Here is a 19264-nt window from a genome sequence, read left to right as displayed (position 1 = left end):
TCTCCTTTCTGTTTGGAATGTTCTCATCACTGCCTAGCTAACCCTACCTAATCCCTAATCAGGAATTCCCTATTTCTGAAATGTCATGGAACATGAATGCAATCAGCTTGACTTAAGAAGCCAAAACTCTCAGACAAGAACAGTACACAGGAAGTGCAGCAATGAAGTGGGAGCTGTCCAAGTGCTGAAACATGATACAGAATGAGACAGGGTGTCTATTAAAAACTGTTTTGCAGGCGTGCTTTCTAAATCGCTTGTCATGTCTGACTCTTGTGACCCCATGGACTGTAGCCCACAGGCTCCTCTGTCCAAGGGATTCTCCAGGCAAGAATGCTGGAGTAGGTTGCCATACCCTCCTTCAGAGGATCTTCCCGACTCAGGAATCGAACCCATCTCTTGTATCTCCTGAATAGGCAGGTGGGTTCTTTACCACTAGTGCCACCAGGGAAGTCCAAGAATTGTTCTACCCTGTAGTAAAATACATCTGGGCTTTCCTGGTGGCTCAGTGGTAGAGAATCCGTCTGTGAAGCAGGAGACTTGGGTTCGACCCCTGGGTTGGAAAGATCCCCTGGGGGAGGAAACGGCAATCCACTCCAGTATTCTTGCCTGGGAAATCCAATGGACAGAGGACCCTGGTGGGCTACAGTTTGTGGGGTCACCAAAAAGTTGAACATGACTTAGGGACTAAATAACAACAACAAAATGTACCTATGTTCTAAATGGATATTGAGTCCATCAGAAAACTGTTAGGGAGGACTTCCCTGGTGGTTCAGTGGTTAAGATTCTGCTTCCAATGCAGGGTGCATGGGTTGATCCCTGGCCAGGGAACTAAGATCCTGTATGCCACATGGTACAGCCAAAAAGAATTACATATATATATATTTACATATAATCAAATACATTGAATTTTTAAATCAAAGTTATGTGCAGAGATTCACTGAAGGAGATCTAATGCCCTCTGCCTACGAAATGTATCATTTTGGTAATGACCATGTCAATTGTCTTTTCATTCTTTACCTTTCACTCGGCAGATATACAAGGTCTGGAGCAGCTTTTATCAAACCTGACTTCTGACCCTCTTTGGATGCATAACTCTGGGTCAATTCCTTTCAGTTCAGTTCAGTTCAGTCGCTCAGTCATGTCCAACTCTCTGCAGCCCCACGAATCGCAGCACGCCAGACCTCCCTGTCCATCACCAACTCCTGGAATTCACTCAAACTCACGTCCATCAAGTCAGTGATGGACATCACGTCCATCCAGCCATCATCCTCTATCGTCCCCTTTTCCTCCTGCCCCCAATCCCTCCCAGCATCAGAGTCTTTTCTCCAATGAGTCAATTCTTTGCATGAGGTGGCCAAAGTACTGGAGCTTCAGCTTTAGTATCATTCCCTCCAAAGAACACCCAGGGCTGATCTTCAGAATGGACTGGTTGGATCTCCTTGCAGTCCAAGGGACTCTCAGGAGTCTTCTCCAACACCACAGTTCAAAAGCATCAATTCTTCGGCGCCCAGTTTTCTTCACAGTCCAACTCGCACATCCATACATCACCACTGGAAAAACCATAGCCTTGACTAGACGGACCTTTGTTGGCAAAGTAATGCCTCTGCTTTTGAATATGCTATCTAGGTTGCTCATAACTTTTTTTCCAAGGAGTAAGCGTCTTTTAATTTCATGGCTGCAGTCACCATCTGCAGTGATTTCGGAGCCCCCCAAAATAAAGTCTGACACTGTTTCCACCGTTTCCCCATCTATTTCCCATGAAATGGTAGGATCAGATGCCATGATCTTCGTTTTCTGAATCAATAAAATATTCAAAAGTGCTTGTTTGTAATTTCTAGCTATGAGTAACAAAATAACCAACTGAAACTACCCTTTTAAGGAGGAAAATTTTCATCTCCCTTAACAGGACATGGAGAGACATTGGAGTAAGGGCATGAAGGGAGGGAGGGAGGGAGGGAGGGGGCATGGAGACAGAAGCAGGTGGAAAGGCCCTGGGGTATCTCCAAACCCTTCCCTCTTCACTTTCCTGCTGGCGTCAGACAGCCTCTGCAGCCACAATTAACGGCTGAGGAGCCTGGAGGAAGGCATAGCAACCCACTCCAGTATTCTTGCCTGGAGAATTTCCACAGATAGAGGAGCCTGGCGGGTTACAGTCCATGGGGTCACAGAGAGTCAGATGTGACTGAGCGTCTGAGCACACTCAAACCTGAATCCCAGGAAGGTGGCAGCCAAGGCTACTCATCCCCTTACCCCCTGCCCGTCCAGGCCTTGAGCTAGCCGTTTCCTGCTACCATGACACTGAATAAGCAGACATGTGATGTACTTTTAACATACACACCCTTCCAAACTTGGTGTTTGTTCCAAGACTCAACAGAGGCCAGGAGCCTGGGCAGTCCCTGCCCTGTGTCCCCCTGGACCAGAACCACCTCTCCTCCCCATATTTCTGCCATAGCCCTGAGCCAAGTAGGCAGGAACCTGGGTAGGTCCTTGGAGGCTCCTACAAGGTGGGGCATTCTTCCAGGCTCAGCCTTGGCTGTGCCACATCTCAGGTGGGGTCTCTGAGATGTGGTCAAGGACGCACTCTGGCTTGCAGGTGACAAATGTCTGCCCAAGCTGACTTAAGCAGGAGAGGGGATCCAGTGGCTCAAAGTGCCAAGTGTGCGGTGGTGATGGGGTCCTGGGGAGGCCTGCCCTCATGGCATGGGCTCCTTGGTGCTGAGTGGCCTCTGTCTAAGGACAGCTCTGTCTGCCTGACAGCTCATACTCTCCAAGTTTGGGGAGAAAACAGAATTTCTTTCCCCAAACTGCTTCAACAAAAATCATGGGCCTGACAGCACCAGCCTCAACTGGACTACCTGTCGATGTCTGGGCTGAACCCTGTGGCTGGGGAGATGACCCACATGACCTGCTTTAACCTGGGGCCCCCAACTCCCTCTGGCATGGAGAGGTCCCCAAGGGTGGGGACACCCACGGGCAGTTCAGGATGTGCAGATGAGAGCAGTGCACTGGCCAGTGGCCACCTCTGCTCAGCCCAGCTGAGGTGGGTCTCCCAGGAGGCCCCACTCACCCGACAGCCTAACCCTGAGGCTTGAACCCAGAGCTCCACTACCCAGCCCAGGCTGGACCCACTCCCTGTGTTGCCCGTCTATACTAGATCGGGGACTTCCCTGGCAGTCCAGAGGTTAATACTCTGTGCTTCAAACACAGGGGGTATGTGTTCGATCCCTGGTCGGGGAACTAGGATCCCGCATGCCATAAGGTGAGGCCAAAAAACTCCAAACAAGCAAAAAACAACAAATCGGCCACCGCACTGCTCCTGCGGTGGGAGGGAGGCAGGCAGAGATCAGGACTGAGTCTTTTTTTTTTTTTAATGGCTGCATTTCAAAGAACTGTTTTTTAACTAGGGAAACTCCCAGGAAAGGGCTGCATTAGTGCAACAAAGAGGAGTCTTGACCAGACAGGAGACTTTCCAGACACCTCCAGATGGAGACCTTTCAGCCCACGTGGGCCAATGGGGACACAGGGACTGGGCGAGGGGGAGAGGGGGAGGGACACGCAGCCCCTTCCCTGCCCTGTCCCTGGGCTGGAGTCCCCTACCTGCCCCGACTGGGCACTAAGGCACCTGGGCAGGTAATGCACGGCCAGGCCCGCCAGGGTCGGGGGCCAGAGCCCCGTGCCATCAGCAGGCTGGCGGCTCACAGCCCTCCACCTGCAGCCCTTTGCTCAGGAGGAAGGCGTCCTGCTTGGGGTCACGACCCAGGAAGAGCTTCAACATGACACTGGCGTCCTCGGAGCCGCCCGGCCTCAGGATGCAGCTTCTGTAGTCCATGCCGACCTGCCAAGAGGGCGCGGGGCTGGAGGAGGGTCGCGCACCCCTCCCTGGCTCCGAGGGGCCCTCGGCATCCCCAGGGAGGAAGGACACCCAGCGTCTGGGGGCATGGGGGGCAGGAGCCCTCAGGGTAAAGGGGCCCAGGCCAGCCTCTCACCTTGCCACTCAGGACGCCCTCCTGCTTGAAGCGCGTGTGGAACATGTCAGCAGAGTATACCTCACTCCATAGGTAGCCATAGTACTGGGCGTCATAGCCACCCGCCAGGTGGCCAAAGGTTGCAGGCATGTTGGTCCCTAGGATGGACGCGGAGAGGCTCTGGTCATGGCCCCTGGGCCCCCTCAGGATTTTTCCCGAGAGAAGGGCCTCGAAACAGCCCCGTCTGAGGCCCATGCCACAGGAGGGGAACTGGTCTAACACTTCTAGAAAATGGGGGTCTTGTGGGCAACTCACAGAGGGAAATAAGTCTTTGCCCACTTTCTGCTCGAGCTCACACGGGTTCACCCAGATCACCTTACAAGATTGGCTGTTCAGGCTCTGATGAGTCAGGGCTCACCTGCGCTGGTCACCGCACTCCCTGAAGGACGTCTTAAAAGGCCCACAGAGGAGTGAACATCGTGTATATACCAACACATGCATGTTCAAACCTCCACTACTCATACATCCGGGTACAAACCCTTTCCTGATCCCCTGGGCTTCTCACAGCACGTGCAGAGCCGCCAGCCCACCGTGGCCCACGCGCCACAGCTGGAGCAACAGGCCCAAGGCCTCGGGAGGATGAGCCCAGAGGCCAGCGGCTCCTCCTGGGCCTTGGCTGAAGCCTGTCCAACAGTCCCCACTTCATACGTCACTAGATGACCTTCCCCACCTGGGCAGTGGCCACCACCCCAACCCCTAAGGCACCCAGCTGGAGCACGGCTACCTGGTGTGGCGGGGACCCCGAGGATCTCCTGGCACAGGCGGGCGTACTCCTTGGCCGGGTCTGCAGCTGTCTGCGTGTGCAAGGCCTGGTCTACCTTGGCCAGGACGATCTGGCGCAGGTTGAAGAGACCTGGGGGGAGGTGGGGGTGGGGAGATGGGGCGCTGGGTGTGTGTCTGGGCCACTTCCCCTTGGGGGAGGGGAGAAGGTGGTGGGGTGCTGGGTATTTGGTGTCTGGGCGGCTCCTTCCTCCCCCAGTCGCACCTGTATTGGCCTGGCGGGACTTGATGAGCTTGTCCAGCAGCTCCTGGGGGATGGAGCTGCCCGTGCGGTAGTGCTGGGACATCCGGAGCAGTGGCTCTGCCTCCCACACCCAGTTCTCCAACATCTGTGACGGGGCCTCCACAAAGTCCCGCTCCACATGCGTCCCGCTGAACATGGCAAACTCGGCCTGTGGGGGGCGGGCGAGGGGGGAACTGTAGGAGGACCCAGACCCCAACCAACCCGGCACACAGGGAGGCAGAAAGCCTGCCGTCCAGCAGGCCACAGCGCCCCTCCCCACCCACAGAGCCCTAGATGCAGTGGATCTAGGTGGCCGGCAACAGCAGGAGCTCCTTTCTCCTCTTTCCTGCATTTTGATGTTCTTTCTGAAGACATAGTACCTGATGGCAGTGTGGCTGGAACCCAGGCCTGGCAGACACAGGGCCAGGTGGGCTGAGTGACCTGGCATGTTCTTCCTGGGACCCAAGGAGGCAGTCAGATGTCACTGGCTCCTGGGTCACTGGACCCCTGCCTTTGGGTTCCAGCACCAACTGCAGACAAGCGTCCTTCTCACAGTCTACTGACTGCCCCATGTCTGCATTCTCATGTTTCTGGGGGTGATTTCTCTCTTCTAGATGGCCCCCCAGTGTAGGGCTGAAGTGCTATCCAGCGTCTGGGGAGCGAGATGGCAGTGAGGTGCTCACGGAGATAGTGCGTGTATCAGATGAGCTTTGTCCAGCTGAGGGTCACAGCCCTGCCAGCCAGGGGCTCAGAATGACTGAACCAACAGCTGGTATCAGACCAGGTGTCATTAAATAGAAACACAGAGCACATGAAGCTGAGTGAGGATCAGTCCAGAAAACAGGGTGACAAAGACTCACGGGAGGCTGGCTCTGCACGGTCTGCAGGAGCGGTGGCTCAGTAACCGCTCCCTCCACATTCACAGCAACTTTATAGCACAGAACTGCCTTAACACTGAGAATCAGCTCTACTGAGAAAGACATGACGGCTGCGAGGGAGCCATGAGGGTCACTGGCAGAGGAGTGGTTCAGGGACAGCAAGTCATCCCTGAGTGGATCGTGAGGAAGCTGCACAAGGAGAGGGGCGTGAAGGGGGCTAAAGGTGGTGGGGGCAAGGGCTGGGAGACCCCCACCCTCACACCACAGACAGTAACACCAAAATGAAGAGCTCAACTACTAAACTTACAGGAAAAAAATTTAGAAGAAACTCTTTGTGCCTTGAGTTAGAGAAGAATTTGCAAAACGTGCGAGAAAACATTTAACAACTTAAAAGTCAAAACATTCTGCTCAGAAATACAGCAGCAGAGGTCCCTCCACACCCGGAAGCATCCCTCAGCCATGAAAAGGAGAGAAGCTCTGACACTCACTACCACGTGGACGGACCCTGAGGACACGACGCTCAGTGAGAGGAGCAGACACAGAAGGACACACAGGGTGTGACTCCACTGATGGGAAACGTGCAGAGCAGGCCGATCCGCAGACACAGAGAGTGGGTTCCTGGTGGTCAGGGGCGGGGGGGGAGGGGTTGTGGGTAGTGATAGCTAAGGTGCGTGAGGGACATTTTTGGGGTGATGGAAAATTCCCAGAACAGGGCACTGGGATGGCCACACGGCTTGGTGAGCTGTTCTGAACTGTCCCCTCACGCTCCGGGGCAGCTTGTGTGAGCATGGCTCTCAGGCTGAGGGCTGACCGCAAGAGGGCCGAGCACAAGCACATGTGCAGCCAGGTCCTGGGGATGGACGCTCATCTGGGGGGCCCGATGAGGAAAGTCCCTGGGACTTAACACATAGGGAACCGGCTCCGCTTATGCCTTTACCCAGGGCTCCCAGCTTCCGGAGCCACGAAGACATCCCTTGCTGTTGTTCACATATCCAGGGCATGGGGTTCAGGGACGGAAGCCGGTACCAACCTTCCTGTAGACCACCACGCCCTGCCCTCCACTCCCCCACACCCACCTGGGAGCAGAGCTGGTGCATCACGTGGCCGAACTCGTGGAAGTAGGTCTCCACCTCATCGTGCTGCAGCAGGGAGGGCGCATCGGGTGTGGGCTTGGTGAAGTTGGCCACCATGGCAGCGATGGCGATCTGGCGGCTCCCGTCCTTCCGTAGGCAGCCCGGCTGCAGGCCAAAGCAGGCCGCGTGCCCATACTTGCCTTCCCTGGGTGGGGACCAGGGACGTGGGGTCAGTCTTGGCCGCTGGGGGTGGGCGGAGAGGGTGCCCAGCCCAGCCTGGCTGACGGGTCCCCCGTGCACACACCGGGGGTAGAGGTCCAGGTAGAACTTGCCGATGAGCTTGCCGGAGGCCGCATCCCACACGGCATAGAGCGCCACGTCCTCGTGCCACACGGCGGCGCCCTCCTCCAGCTGGAAGCTGAGGCCCAGGAGCTCCTGGTAGATGCCCAGCAGCCCGCGGGTCACCACCTGCATGGGAAAGTACTCCTTGAGCAGATTCTGGTCCACACGGTAGCGCGTCTCCTCCACCTGGTTCATGTAGTAGCGCATGTCCCAGGCGTTGATGCGCCCGTCGAAAGCCAGGCCGCGCTGCTCGCACTCCGCCCTCTTCAGCTCCAGGATCACTGCCCGCTCCTGCTCCCCGAGTGGCTTCAGCTTCTGCGCCAGCTCATCTGTGGGCGATGGGGGTTGTGTGAGGCTCAGCTACCTCCCTGGGCCACCCCTAGCCCCCACCACTCACCCAACATGGGACCCCCAAGGGTGGACAGAGCAGGGCTCGCAGGCAGCACCTCGTCCAGTTGAGGTGGCCCTCAGCGCTCACACCTCCCCCCAGGCACCTGGGGCAAGGGGGCGGGGTTACCTAGGAAAGTGGCCACCACCTGGCTGGTCTTGGCCATGTTCATCTCTAGCACATAGTCGGCGTGCGTGCTGAACCCCAGCAGACGGGACTTCTGAGCCCGCAGCCTCACCAGTTCCCTGAGAATGGTGCAGTTCTCCTAGAGCCCACAGACGGACAGATAGACGGTAGCACTGGAGCCACAGGCCAGGTGTCCGCAGGAGGGCTCTCAGGTTCCTGGCAGCCATGGCTAGTGCCCCCACGATCCGCCCCCCCCGCAACCCCCACTGCCCAGATTTCTCTGCACTTGGTCCTGTCATAACACACAGTCTTTATAATCCACGGCGCCTCCCTGGGCTCAGGGCTCTGCCGGCACCTGAGGGCTTCACTCAGCCCCCCCAGCTTGTGGGACAGACACAGAGCGACATCGACTGGGTTCATTTACAAGGAGAAATAGGCCTGTTCACAACAGGAAACCTAACTACACCCAGAAGCTGTCAGAGAACGTCCAGAAGATGAGGGACCTGGAGCTGGTGGCCAGCAGTGCCGTCTCCACAGCACCAAGGCCCTAACCCAGGACTGCCCCAGTCAAGTCCATGGCCAGGAGAGGGAAGTGCCAACCCCTCCCACTCAGGCCAGCCCCAGGACTGGCAGACTCAACAGCCCTTGGGGCTGAGCCAGACCCAGGGACGCTCAGAGGGGAGGCCGAGATCGAGCCCCGCTGGGCACTGTGCAGTGGGTGGCTCCTTGCCTCCTTGCACCGGCAGTTGAAGGCCTCCTCCACTTTCCTCCGGGTCTCGGGCACGTGGCATTTCTTCAGGAGGGGAAAGTAGTGCGGGTACTTGAGCGTGACCTTCAGTTTCTCATCCTCGGTCTTCTCCAGTGAATTTAGAAAGTCTTCAGGGAGCCCTCCTGTGGGGGCCAAATTGGGGGCTCTGAGGGGACTGGCAGACCGCCCAACTGAGGTGGGAGGGGTGGAAGCCCCATCGGATGGGAGGTGAGGAATGCGATGGCAGGCTGGGCTTCCCCATGCCCTCTGCACCCAGAGGAGCAATGTTGAGGGCTCTCCCACCTCAGAGCTCTGCTCCCTCAGGATGCCCTCAGGGAGGGGGGAGGTGGAGCTGTGTCCTGTCACCCCAGGTCAGCCTGCACCCCAGAACAGACGCCACCCTGGGACAGCGTGGACTGCCGCCTCCTCCCATGTCCTTCCTGGATGAAAGGCCACAGCAGGAGGTAGAACCTGCCAGGTGGGTTTCTCAGCTCCGGGTGACTGAGGGACCCGGGAGCAACAGCTCCCTGGCAGCCAGACCTCAGTTCCGACCACCCCGCTGGGGCCACGCCAGGGAGAGGACACAGCGAGCCCAGCTCAGTCCATGTGCAACAGGAGGTGCTTCAAGAACTACAGGGACGCGTCAATTTGAAGGGGCCAAACTGGGACAATGAGCATCTAAGAAAGTGAGGACAGCAAGGACACCCCCAGTGGACAGACCAGGGCCCGGAAGCCCGTGGATGCGAGGACACGGCCGGGGCTGTGGGGGGCTAGTTCTGACACGCGGGAGGACACCCACTAAGACAGGGACAGGACACGAGCCGGTGACAGTGCGAGGAGCTGGAGCCGTCAGGATTCTTGGGAGAAATCACGGATCATGAGGGGAAAACAGTCGACACTACAGAGGCGATGCCGGGTAGAAGTCCTAGAACTTTCACCGGTGGAAGTCCCCAGGATGGAGACTTAGAAAAAGAAGTCAGGGTTTCATACATGTATACACGACTCTCTCTAGAGGCTGGGGTGGGGAAGAAAACAGATACACAACACCCTACCTACGTTCCTGTAAAATGACTCTCCCAAGCCTTTCGCAACCCAGAGAAATGACCCGGCATGGCTCCTGCTCAGCAGGGACTGAAACCCTGCCAGGCGGCCACACATGTCCAACTGCCATCCCAGCCCCGTGAGACTGGTCACCGGGGCTCTGAGTGGCTGTTCCACGTGCTGGGGGTTCACATTCCTGCCCAGGAGGCCAGGCCGAACTAGCCGGGCCCTGGGCTGGACAGTGGGCAGAAAAGCAGCCCCATAGGACAGTGGACTCCAGAGGCCTGGGATGGCCCTTTGGCCTGAGAACCTTTGGAGCCACATGGGCCTTGCTTCCTGGGACTCAACAGTAGGGACAAAAAGTCAGAGCAGCAGAGGTCAGCGTGATGGACCTGAAGCTCCTGCTCAGGACAGAGCACATCTGTGTCCCTGAGTCCCTACTGACCAGAGGCCCAGGCAGTATCACAGCGTATGTGACAGCACCGTCGGACTCCTGGGCAGGGCTCACAGGCCATTGCCCACCTGCCTGGATTCTGCAAAATTGTCGTGTGGGTAAAACGGAAGCAAATCTGTCAACAGGGAAGGCATCTGGAGAGATTAGAATGGAACATGAGGCTTAACTTGAGCTGATTGGGGCCAGAAATGAAAAGCCAGTCATCAGGATGGGTGGGGACCCCATCCCGAGAGGGCCTGTACCTAGGGACACAGGAGGCACCGTCCCTGGTGATGGGTCTGGAGGCCCCAGCACAGGAGTTGCACACACACAGGGAGGCCAGGCCCGGGGCATGCATGGGGTCTCCCTGGTACTATTCTCGCCACTTTCCCACAGGCACCAAGTTTTCAAAATAAGGCATCTGGGGAAGAAGGTAGAAGCCGAGAAAACCTCCCAGGCCCCAGGTCTTCAAGCCCCCATACACAGCCAGACTGGGAGGACACCATGAGGTTAAAGGATCATAATTCACAGAAAGGGTAGGGCAGAATCTCGGCAGACAGATCCCGGCCCTCTCCAAGGAAGGATCCAGGACCTTGGGCTTCAAACTCCCGGAGTGCCTGTGGTGAAGAAGGCCCTCCCAGGGAATGCTCCCCTCCACCGCCCATCACCTTGTGCACCCTCACGCACCCAGCTCCTCGCGTGTGAACGGCAGGAAGGTCGTGTCCTCGTTCAGGTTCTTGTTGAAGTCGATGCACAGGAGACTCAGCTTCTTCTTGATGCTCTTGATTTTCTGATGGAAGAAGACTGTTGTGAGAGTCCAGGGGATTGGAAAGAGTAGGGGGTCTAGATTCGGGGCCCCCCAGGGGTTGTGCTGAGCTTAGGTATCTGAAGCCTAGACCCTGGCCCCCTGTTCTTGCTTCCCAGTGATCAGTGAAGGACCTGGAAGCAGGGGTGCCCCATAGAGACCACCACTCTCACAGCCCTGGGGAATCTAAGCTTTGGCCATCTTAAGGGACCTAAACTGTTCATTCAGAGTTCATCTGGTTTTCAGAAACAGAAACTGACCAGCCTGGGTTCAGGAACAAGGAGAAGGGGAGCTGAGGAAAGAGCCGGCTCCCCTGAGCCCTGAGCCAGGGTCGGGGCTGGGCCTGGGCCTAGGCCTGGGGGTGGGGCCTGGGCATGGGGATGAGGGTCATCACAGGCTAGGCTCTCACCTCCTGTGTCTCCTCTGGCAGGTGCAGCCCGTTTCTCCGGCCTAGTTTGATTAGTCGCTCCAGGTACCTTGATGCCTCGGGTCTCAGTGAGTCCTTCTGGACCTTCTCCTGGAACAAGAAAACCATAGAGACATCGCCGAATGCCTGCGAGGCCGTGGAGAAGCAGGACTGGAAGGAATGTAGGATGGTGCAGCCGTGCTGGAAGGGAGTTTACAGGTTTCCTGAAAAGTGAAACTTCCTAACAAAGCAGCTATTGCAGGACTCAGCACTGCAGGCCCGAGCACTGACCCAGGGAACCAGACTCAAGTCCACATAGGACCTTGCGTGACTAGGGACAGCCCCAAACCAAAGCTGCTGGGGGCCGCCCCAGGGCAATGGGTGATGGGGCAGCTGTGTCAATGTTAGGACCCTGCTGTGACACTGACCTGTCATAAAATGTGATTTCGGGGACAAGCAGGCAAAGCTCAACTGGGACCTCTCTGAATCATTTCTTACAACTACATGTGAACCTACAATGGTCTCAATAAACACTTCAGTTAACACCGCCTGTGCTTTTCGAGGCCCCCGCCCCCGAGTCTGCACAAAGTACCCCAGGGCCTTTCTGGTCCCAAGGCGGACATGTCTGGCAGGTTCTAAGAACCACCCACCAGCCATGCGAGGAGCACCTGCAGTCCCCTGACACGGGCAGCAGTGCTCAGCTGGCACCGCCAGGGAGGCAGGAAATGCACACACCTGTCACTGGTCCCTTCACCTCACGTGGGAGATGGGATGTCCCCTTGAGGTGACCCCAGCAAGGTCAGGGATGTGAGATGACGTGCACGTGGGAAGGCCTTGCACGCCTTTCCTCCTCCCGCTTGTCTCTGTCACGTCTCTAACGTTGTCTGTTGTGGTAAAACGGCCCCACTGCCCCCTGCAGGGCTCTGTCCACCTCATGAAGCCGGGGGGCAGGAGGTCCACACTCTGGCCTGGCTCTCGCTCACCTGCAGCCAGACAATCCTCTGGTACACGTCCTGCCTCATGCTCATTTCCACATCGAACTCCGACAGCTTCTTGTCCGCCTCTGTGCTGGCTGTGCGGATGTCCTTGGAGGGAGAGACGTGCTGGGGGAAGTCAAGGATGTTCCTCTGAACTGAAACGGGGAGACAGTACAGGTGAGAGAACGGCCCTGCATTGAAATGGGCAGGTGAAGCCCTGGGCGAGAGACGAGCATGGTTAACCCTGTCCTCAGGGACTCATGGTCCAGATGGGACAGCACTCAGCTCTGGACACTTCAAGCCGAGAAGGACAGGAACAGGAACAGGATGAGACCAGGAGAGGCTGAAGGGACTCAGCGCCAGAAAGGGCCCTGGTGGCCCATGGCCATGCTGCAGGGCACCAACAATTTTATACTTCAAGGCGCACCACGTGCGTGAGATAGGGGGTGTGTGGCGACTGTGAGAACACACGCTTCCGCTGCGTCACCATGTGACCCATAGCCCCACTCCCAGGTGGACACCCAAGAGGAGCAGAACACTGTCCACCCAAAAAACTGTCCACACATCATCAGAGCAGCGTGATCCATAGTGACCAACAGTGGACACAACCCAGGTATCTGTCAGCAGATGACTGGACACACATGTGCCTCTGTACATGGGAGCATCACTCAGACATGAAAAGGAGAGAAGCCCTGACACTCGCTACCACAGGGACAGACCCTGAGAACATGATGCTCAATGAGAGAAGCAGACACAGACGGACACACAGGGTGTGATTCCACTGATGGGAAACGTGCAGAGCAGGCCGATCCACAGACACAGAGAGTGGGTTCACATTGTCAGGAAGTGACTGCTAATGGAGATGGGGGACCTCTTTGGGGTGATGGAAAGTTCTAGAATTAGATACTGGTGATGGCTGTATATGCTAAATACACTAAAAACCAATGAAATCTAGGTTTTATGTGGGCAGATTACATGTTATGTGAAATGTATCTCAACAGTTCTTTTATACCACTGAGTGGTATACAGGAACTTAGTTGCCCAACCAGGGATTGAACCCACGCCCCCAGCAGTGGAAGCATGGAGTCCTAACCATCAGACCATCGGGGAAGCCCCCTTCAACAGAGCAGTTTTTTCAAAAGTGTATACTTTGCAGGGGGGAGAGGGGCCTGAAGTACCGTCACGGTTTGGTGGCTTCCATGGCCCCAGGCCACTGAGAATGTCCTAGGGCTGGTGGGTCAGCTGCACAGTAGACCCTCCAGAGGCAGTGATCTGCTCAGCTGATTGGACCAAACACGGCAGGGTCTGAGGGGGCCCTGACACCAGCTGCCCAATAGCGAGCCATGAAAAGGACAGAAGCAGCCTCTGTGCATGTGGGATTTGAACGCTATGACGGCACTGAGCTGACAACAGAACAGCAGAGTGTGGGATTAGTCCGGGCGGCTGGTTGGGCCAAGGGGGCGCGGGAAGGGGCACCAGGCAGGGCTCAGCCTGTACTCAGACAGCCCAACACCCAGCAAAGCAGGGGGAGGGGCTTCCCGGGTGGTCCAATGGCTAAGACTCTAAACTCCCAATGCAGGGGGCACAGGTTCAATCCCTGGTCTAGGAACTAGATCCCATGTGCTGCATGGCATAGCCCAAAAAAAAAAAAAAAAAAAAAAGTAAAAAAATAATATAATTTGGTCCACTGAGGGGAGATGGAAAGGCCACAGGAGTGGCGGTTGAGAGACCAGATCTTGTCTGGCAGGGTCACGCCCCAGGTGGGAATTTGCACCAACCAGCCTCCAGAGCCTCCTGCTGGAGATGAGAGGCGAGACTGAGGTCTGCCCCACCCCAGCAGGTGACTGGCGGGCAAAACTGGCCTATGGGCTCTTGATCCACTGCCTGCACCATGGCCCCCACCTCTGGCCTCCATGGGGTGGCCCCTCTGGAGTCTGAGCGTGCAGCCGGGCCCGACACACCCAGCGCCATGCAGCATCAGGGACACGTGAGGCTCCTGCAGCTGGAGTTCAGGGATTCTAGACGGTTCTCAGAGAACAGCTTTCCCAGAGATGCAGAGACAGGGGTTTCCCTGGCTCAGCGTTCTCTGCCTCGTCAGCCTCTGCAGAGGGGGCTTGGGAGGCAGACTGGGGATCTGTCTGACCACACAAAGTTGTAGGACAGACACCCATGGATAAGAGGAGGGAAGGAAGTGTGACGAGAAGGGCGCTCCAGGGGATCAGGTTACTCAGAGCACAAGGAGGTGGCTGGGGGCAGAAAACCAAAGGGGACCAAGTTCAGCCGCTCGGAGGAAATAAACAACCCCTGGGGCTCCAGTTTCAAGGCTGGCAGGTGAGCTGGTCTGATGACACGGCCCCAGGGGATAGTGCAAGCCAGCCAGGCCTGGCTGTCTCCCGCTGACCAGGGCCCACCAGGGGCCTTTCCCAGCCAGTGCCTCTCTCCACTGGGTCCCTGGGAAGGAGGTGGCGTTGCCAGGTCTGGGCATGGCTCACCTGTGTAGGACACCTCCACGTCAGCCAGTGCCTTGAGCGTGTTCTCGTAGGACACATCCTGGGGCTCCTGGGCGCCCACGCGGTCATACACGCGCTTGGTCTGTTCGATGAGTTCGGTGGTAAGCTCGGCGATCTGCTGGGCACTCAGGTCCCACCGGAGGTGGTTCACGGCTGAGCATGGCGCCACCACGTCCAGGGCATCCCCTGTGCAGGCTGGACCCAGGAGACAGACCCCACACCCAGCAGGTCAGTGTCAGGCCCGCAATCAGGGTCAGAGTAACAGGGTTGGTAACACCAACAGAGTAACACCCCAGGGCTGTGTGTGGACGTGTGGCACAATTGGTCCTCAAACATAAGGGGATCCTGCCCCCAGGGAACACTGTGGTTGTCACCATCAGGGAGTGATACCACTGCATCATTGGGGTCAGGCATGCTGCTCAACACCCCAAAGTGCCCAGGACAGCCCCCGCAGGAAGACTCAGCCCCCAAAGTCATCAGTGCTGAGCATACACCTGCGTTTCCCTGAAAGAACACCTGCCTGCAGGGTGGAACCCCAAGTTCCCTGAATGTGACATGTGTACTGTGTTACTTTTCTAAAAGAGGGGCAAGCCCTGACAATTAAGACTTCCCTAGCCCCCACACCTCCCCCCCGCGCCCCCACCAAGAGTTTTCTGGATGAGTTCGGTGGTAAGCTCGGCGATCTGCTGGGCACTCAGGTCCCACCGGAGGTGGTTCACGGCTGAGCATGGCGCCACCACGTCCAGGGCATCCCCTGTGCAGGCTGGACCCAGGAGACAGACCCCACACCCAGCAGGTCAGTGTCAGGCCCGCAATGAGAGTCTGGTCTCCACTGACAGCTGTCACTTAAAAATCTTTGGGCAGTATTCTGCAGTGTACTTGCCTCGCTGGGTTCCAAGACAGTTCTGTCCTCCGCACCCTAGGTTGCCCCATGTCACAGATGTGAACCCTGAGATAGCCTGATCCCATAGCCAGCAAGCGATAGGGATGGTTCAAAGTCAAGCAGCCTACTTCTGCTCCCATGCTGTGAACTAGCAGATGGCGCTCACCCCATCTTTGGAAATCTGCACACCCTGTGGTCGTCGGGTCCTGTCCCCTTTTCAGGGCTCCACTCAGGATTGAAGTTCAAACCCTTTATCAGAGTCTACACCTGCAGTTGCCAAACACTGTCACAACTGTTTCTGTCTAGCTCCTGAGCTAAAGGTGATTCTGCTGTGACCAAAAGTTGTGTGGCCTGCCTGCCAAGTCTAAACCACTTGGCCCTACACAGACAGGTTCACTGACCCCTGCTCTACTTTGTCCAGACTCTACTGGGTCCAGCACAGCAGGTTTGGCCAGCTGGTTTGGTCAATTTCTCTGTGCCCGGACACACAGGCTTTCTTCGAGAAGTTTCCTGAGCCTTCTTACAGTTGTCCCCTCTGCCCAGAGCCCTACCATATCAGTTCTCCTTTTCACATCCCTTTCTCAGAGAGGGCCCTGATGGCATTCCTGTAGCATCTGTAGGTTGGCAATGGCTATAGAGAAGGCAATGGCACCCCACTCCAGTACTCTTGCCTGGAGAATCCCAGGGACAGAGGAGCCTAGTGGGATGCTGTCTATGGGGTCGCACAGAGTCGGACATGACTGAAGCGACTTAGCAGCAGTAGCAGCAGCAGGGTTGGAAAACTTTGAGCAGGCATGTTTGTAAACATTCACTGTCACCTATGTGCCAGGTCTCTAACAATCCTGAACCAAACAAAGCAGACTACATTCCTGCCTTCCTGCGGCCTGAATAACGGTAATTATGATTATCATCAATATAGGCTGCAGAGGATAGGTTGGGCAAGACAAAATTCGAGGTGGCCCTACTCAACATCCTGGGTGACTTCCTAAAACACGGTTGATATGCAGGTGACATTGCTCCCCTAAAGGAAAACCCTTCTGTGGTGCCCCATTGTGCTTCACATAAAAGGGACCTGCAGCTGTGCCCTAGCCAAAATGACCTATTGCTCCCCAAACATCTTACTGGTGTGCTTGCCTCCCTCGCGATTCCCACCACCTGGGACAGCTGCTTCTCCCCACCAAGTCCAAGCTGAATGAAATGCCACCTCCTCCGAGAAGCCCTCCAGGACCGCCCTCCCTAAAGAAGCACCACCAGCCATGGCACCGATCACTGTCTAAAGCCCCCGCTTGCTTTTTGCCTGTCGAACGTCCGGCTGTGGACCTCAGTCTAGAACTTCCTTGGAGTTCACCTCAGGGCAGACCCATCCTCAGGAGAAGTAACGGAGTTTGCCGAATGAGTGAAGCGCTGAAAAACCTGGATCATTCATTCGGCAACCGAGGGGGCGGGGTTCCAAGCTCGCCGACCCCCATCCCCAGCCTGGGCCCAGGTCACTCGAGGGTCTCTGGCTCCGTTCTAAGGCCCCAGGGGCGACCCCGGGGTAGGGGCACAGGGCTCCCGGGTCCGACGAGTGGGGCCACACCAAGAGACGGCCTGTACCTGCAGGAGGCTTCATAGCTGGCGGGTGTGCACCGGCGGCCCCTGCCTCCACCTGGTCCGTGTCCGCACAGCGGCCAGCAACCTCCTTCCGTCCACTCAGAGATCGCAAATGTCCACACCGAGGCGCCCGCCGCCCGCGCGCTCACTGAATGCTGGGAGACTCGTGCGCTGGAGAGCAGGGCGCTTGCGCACTCTAGCTCCGCCCAAAACCCGTGGCGGTGCTCCAGATGGCTGACTCACTCTGCGCCTGCGCCGGGACCACCCCCGTCCGTCATTTGTTCTCGGCGGTGAGAGGGTGGAGCTTTCGGGGAGGCCAGGAACAGGCGTTTCCGTGGAAACCCGCACAGCTGGCGCCTCCGAGCTTTTTCTCTGGGCTCTTTCTGGCAGTAGTTGGCTTGGGCTTCCAGCTCCTGTATTAATTTATATTAGCCTCCTTTCTACATTAGTTGTGTATTTGTGTAGCTTTACAACTTTTCTCCCTTAAGTAAGGCCATCCGTGATCGCTTACCATGTCTCAAGCGCTTATCCCATTCCCGGTATCCTGCCCAGCTTCAAGTATCTAATGAATAAAGAAGGTGCGCCACATACATTAGCTGAAACCAGTTGGTCAATAAAATTAAACACACATTTACTTAAAAAACAAAAATGTGTGTAAGCAAAGTAAGTGTTGTTGAGAAAGCTTCAGAAAACGGATCCAGGACTTCAAAAAACAGGTGTTTTGAAACAGTGAAGTTGCCTGACCTAGGGATTATTGGTTAAAACAAAATCTTGAGGCGGTCCAGAGGTTAGGACTCCACTCTTTCACTTTGGTGTTGGACAGGGAGGCCTGGCGTGCTGAGGTTCATGGGGTTGCAAAGAGTCGGACAGGACTGAGCGACTGAACTGACCTGAACTGAAGTGGGCGCAGGTTTGAGTCCTTCTCCGTAGGGCCCCAAAGAGTCGGACACGACTGAGCATGCACGTATGCATAGGAAACTAAGCGCAGTGCGCAAAAAAACCCCCCAAATATCAACCTTGAACCACCTGAGTCACCCAGAAACTCACGAGAATTAAATATGCCCCCAAACCCACCTCCTTTATTTATCCTTCATTTCTGCAAAAGAAATGAAAATACCCTGGGCTGTTAAGTGTGCGTTTTAAGTAGGATAAAAATGAATTGGGAGAACATTTCTGGCAACTTTCACCCTAATGACGGTCACTTAGTAGGGAATTTCCCATTACCCATCCTCGATTTTTTTCTCTCTTGAGACCGTCAAGTTTAATTCTACGTTAGTCTTCATTTTCGCTGTTTCCTACAGCTGGAGTGCTTTTCTCCTGTTCTTCAAATTCACCTGTGGGAGAGAGACCCTCCCTAATCATCCCAGCCAATTTACCCCCCAAACACAGCACACCACGTTTTCTTCATAGTGCTTGGCATTGAGTAAAATCTGTTCATTTATATACTAGTTTGTGGCTCAGAGGGTAAAGTGTCTGCCTGCAATGCGGGAGATCCGCGTTCGATCCCTGGGTCAGGAAGATCCCCTGGAGAAGGAAATGGCAACCCACTCCAGTATTCTTGCCTGGAGACTCCCATGGACAGAGGAGCCTGGTAGGCTACAGTTCATGGGGTCGCAAAGAGTCGGACACGACTGAGCGACTTCACTCACTCACTCACTCAATCACTAGTTTACAGTATACCGCAATACAAGGTAATGAGAGCAAACATTTCCCTTTATAGTTGGCGTACATATTCGTTGACTACTAGGCACCTGCTGTGAACAAAAATCTGTGAATTATTATACTTTATTCTGATGGACTGAATGAATAAAATAATTCACTTGTTGGAGGATGGATGAGTAAAAAAAATAAATAACAGTTGCTCGAATTCAAAGATAGTCTATGATGCTCCGGGCGCCAGATACCCAAACGCAGCTGCACCACGTGGCCCACTCGGCACCACCTGACGACTCAGCCAACCCACAAGAATCCTCCACCGTCCCATGATGCACCACTCCATTCCCGCTGTAGAGGACAAGTCAGTCCTGATTTCC

General features: G+C 56.0%; 1 protein-coding gene across 1 annotated transcript; it reads right to left on the bottom strand.

Moving 5' to 3' along the window:
• Window positions 1-3350: 3350 nt before the first annotated feature.
• Window positions 3351-18459, bottom strand: THOP1 (thimet oligopeptidase 1). The gene is made up of 14 exons (XM_044948721.1): window positions 18456-18459; window positions 15380-15518; window positions 14738-14985; window positions 12252-12400; window positions 11272-11379; window positions 10745-10847; window positions 8566-8726; window positions 7839-7974; window positions 7284-7650; window positions 6983-7184; window positions 5011-5197; window positions 4750-4878; window positions 3987-4123; window positions 3351-3835 (listed from the first exon to the last, which is right to left on the bottom strand). Exons 1-14 carry the CDS (start codon window positions 18457-18459, stop codon window positions 3680-3682), a joined length of 2226 nt encoding a protein of 741 aa, XP_044804656.1. The 3' UTR covers window positions 3351-3679.
• Between the last annotated feature and the right edge of the window lie 805 nt (window positions 18460-19264).

Source organism: Bubalus bubalis, chromosome 9 (genome assembly GCF_019923935.1).
Source record: "Bubalus bubalis isolate 160015118507 breed Murrah chromosome 9, NDDB_SH_1, whole genome shotgun sequence".
In the NCBI taxonomy this organism is placed as follows: domain Eukaryota; kingdom Metazoa; phylum Chordata; class Mammalia; order Artiodactyla; family Bovidae; genus Bubalus; species Bubalus bubalis.
This window is presented reverse-complemented; position numbering and strand designations above follow the sequence as displayed.

Bases quoted from the DNA above. Each gene is read 5' to 3' on its own strand.
- THOP1 (XM_044948721.1), bottom strand. The intron at 14,986-15,379 runs GTGTGGGGGCTA...GGCCTGACACTG, and splicing joins GGTGGGGGCGCGGGGGGGAG to ACCTGCTGGGTGTGGGGTCT. The intron at 3,836-3,986 runs GTGAGAGGCTGG...CCCTCTTGGCAG, and splicing joins AGGGCGTCCTGAGTGGCAAG to GTCGGCATGGACTACAGAAG.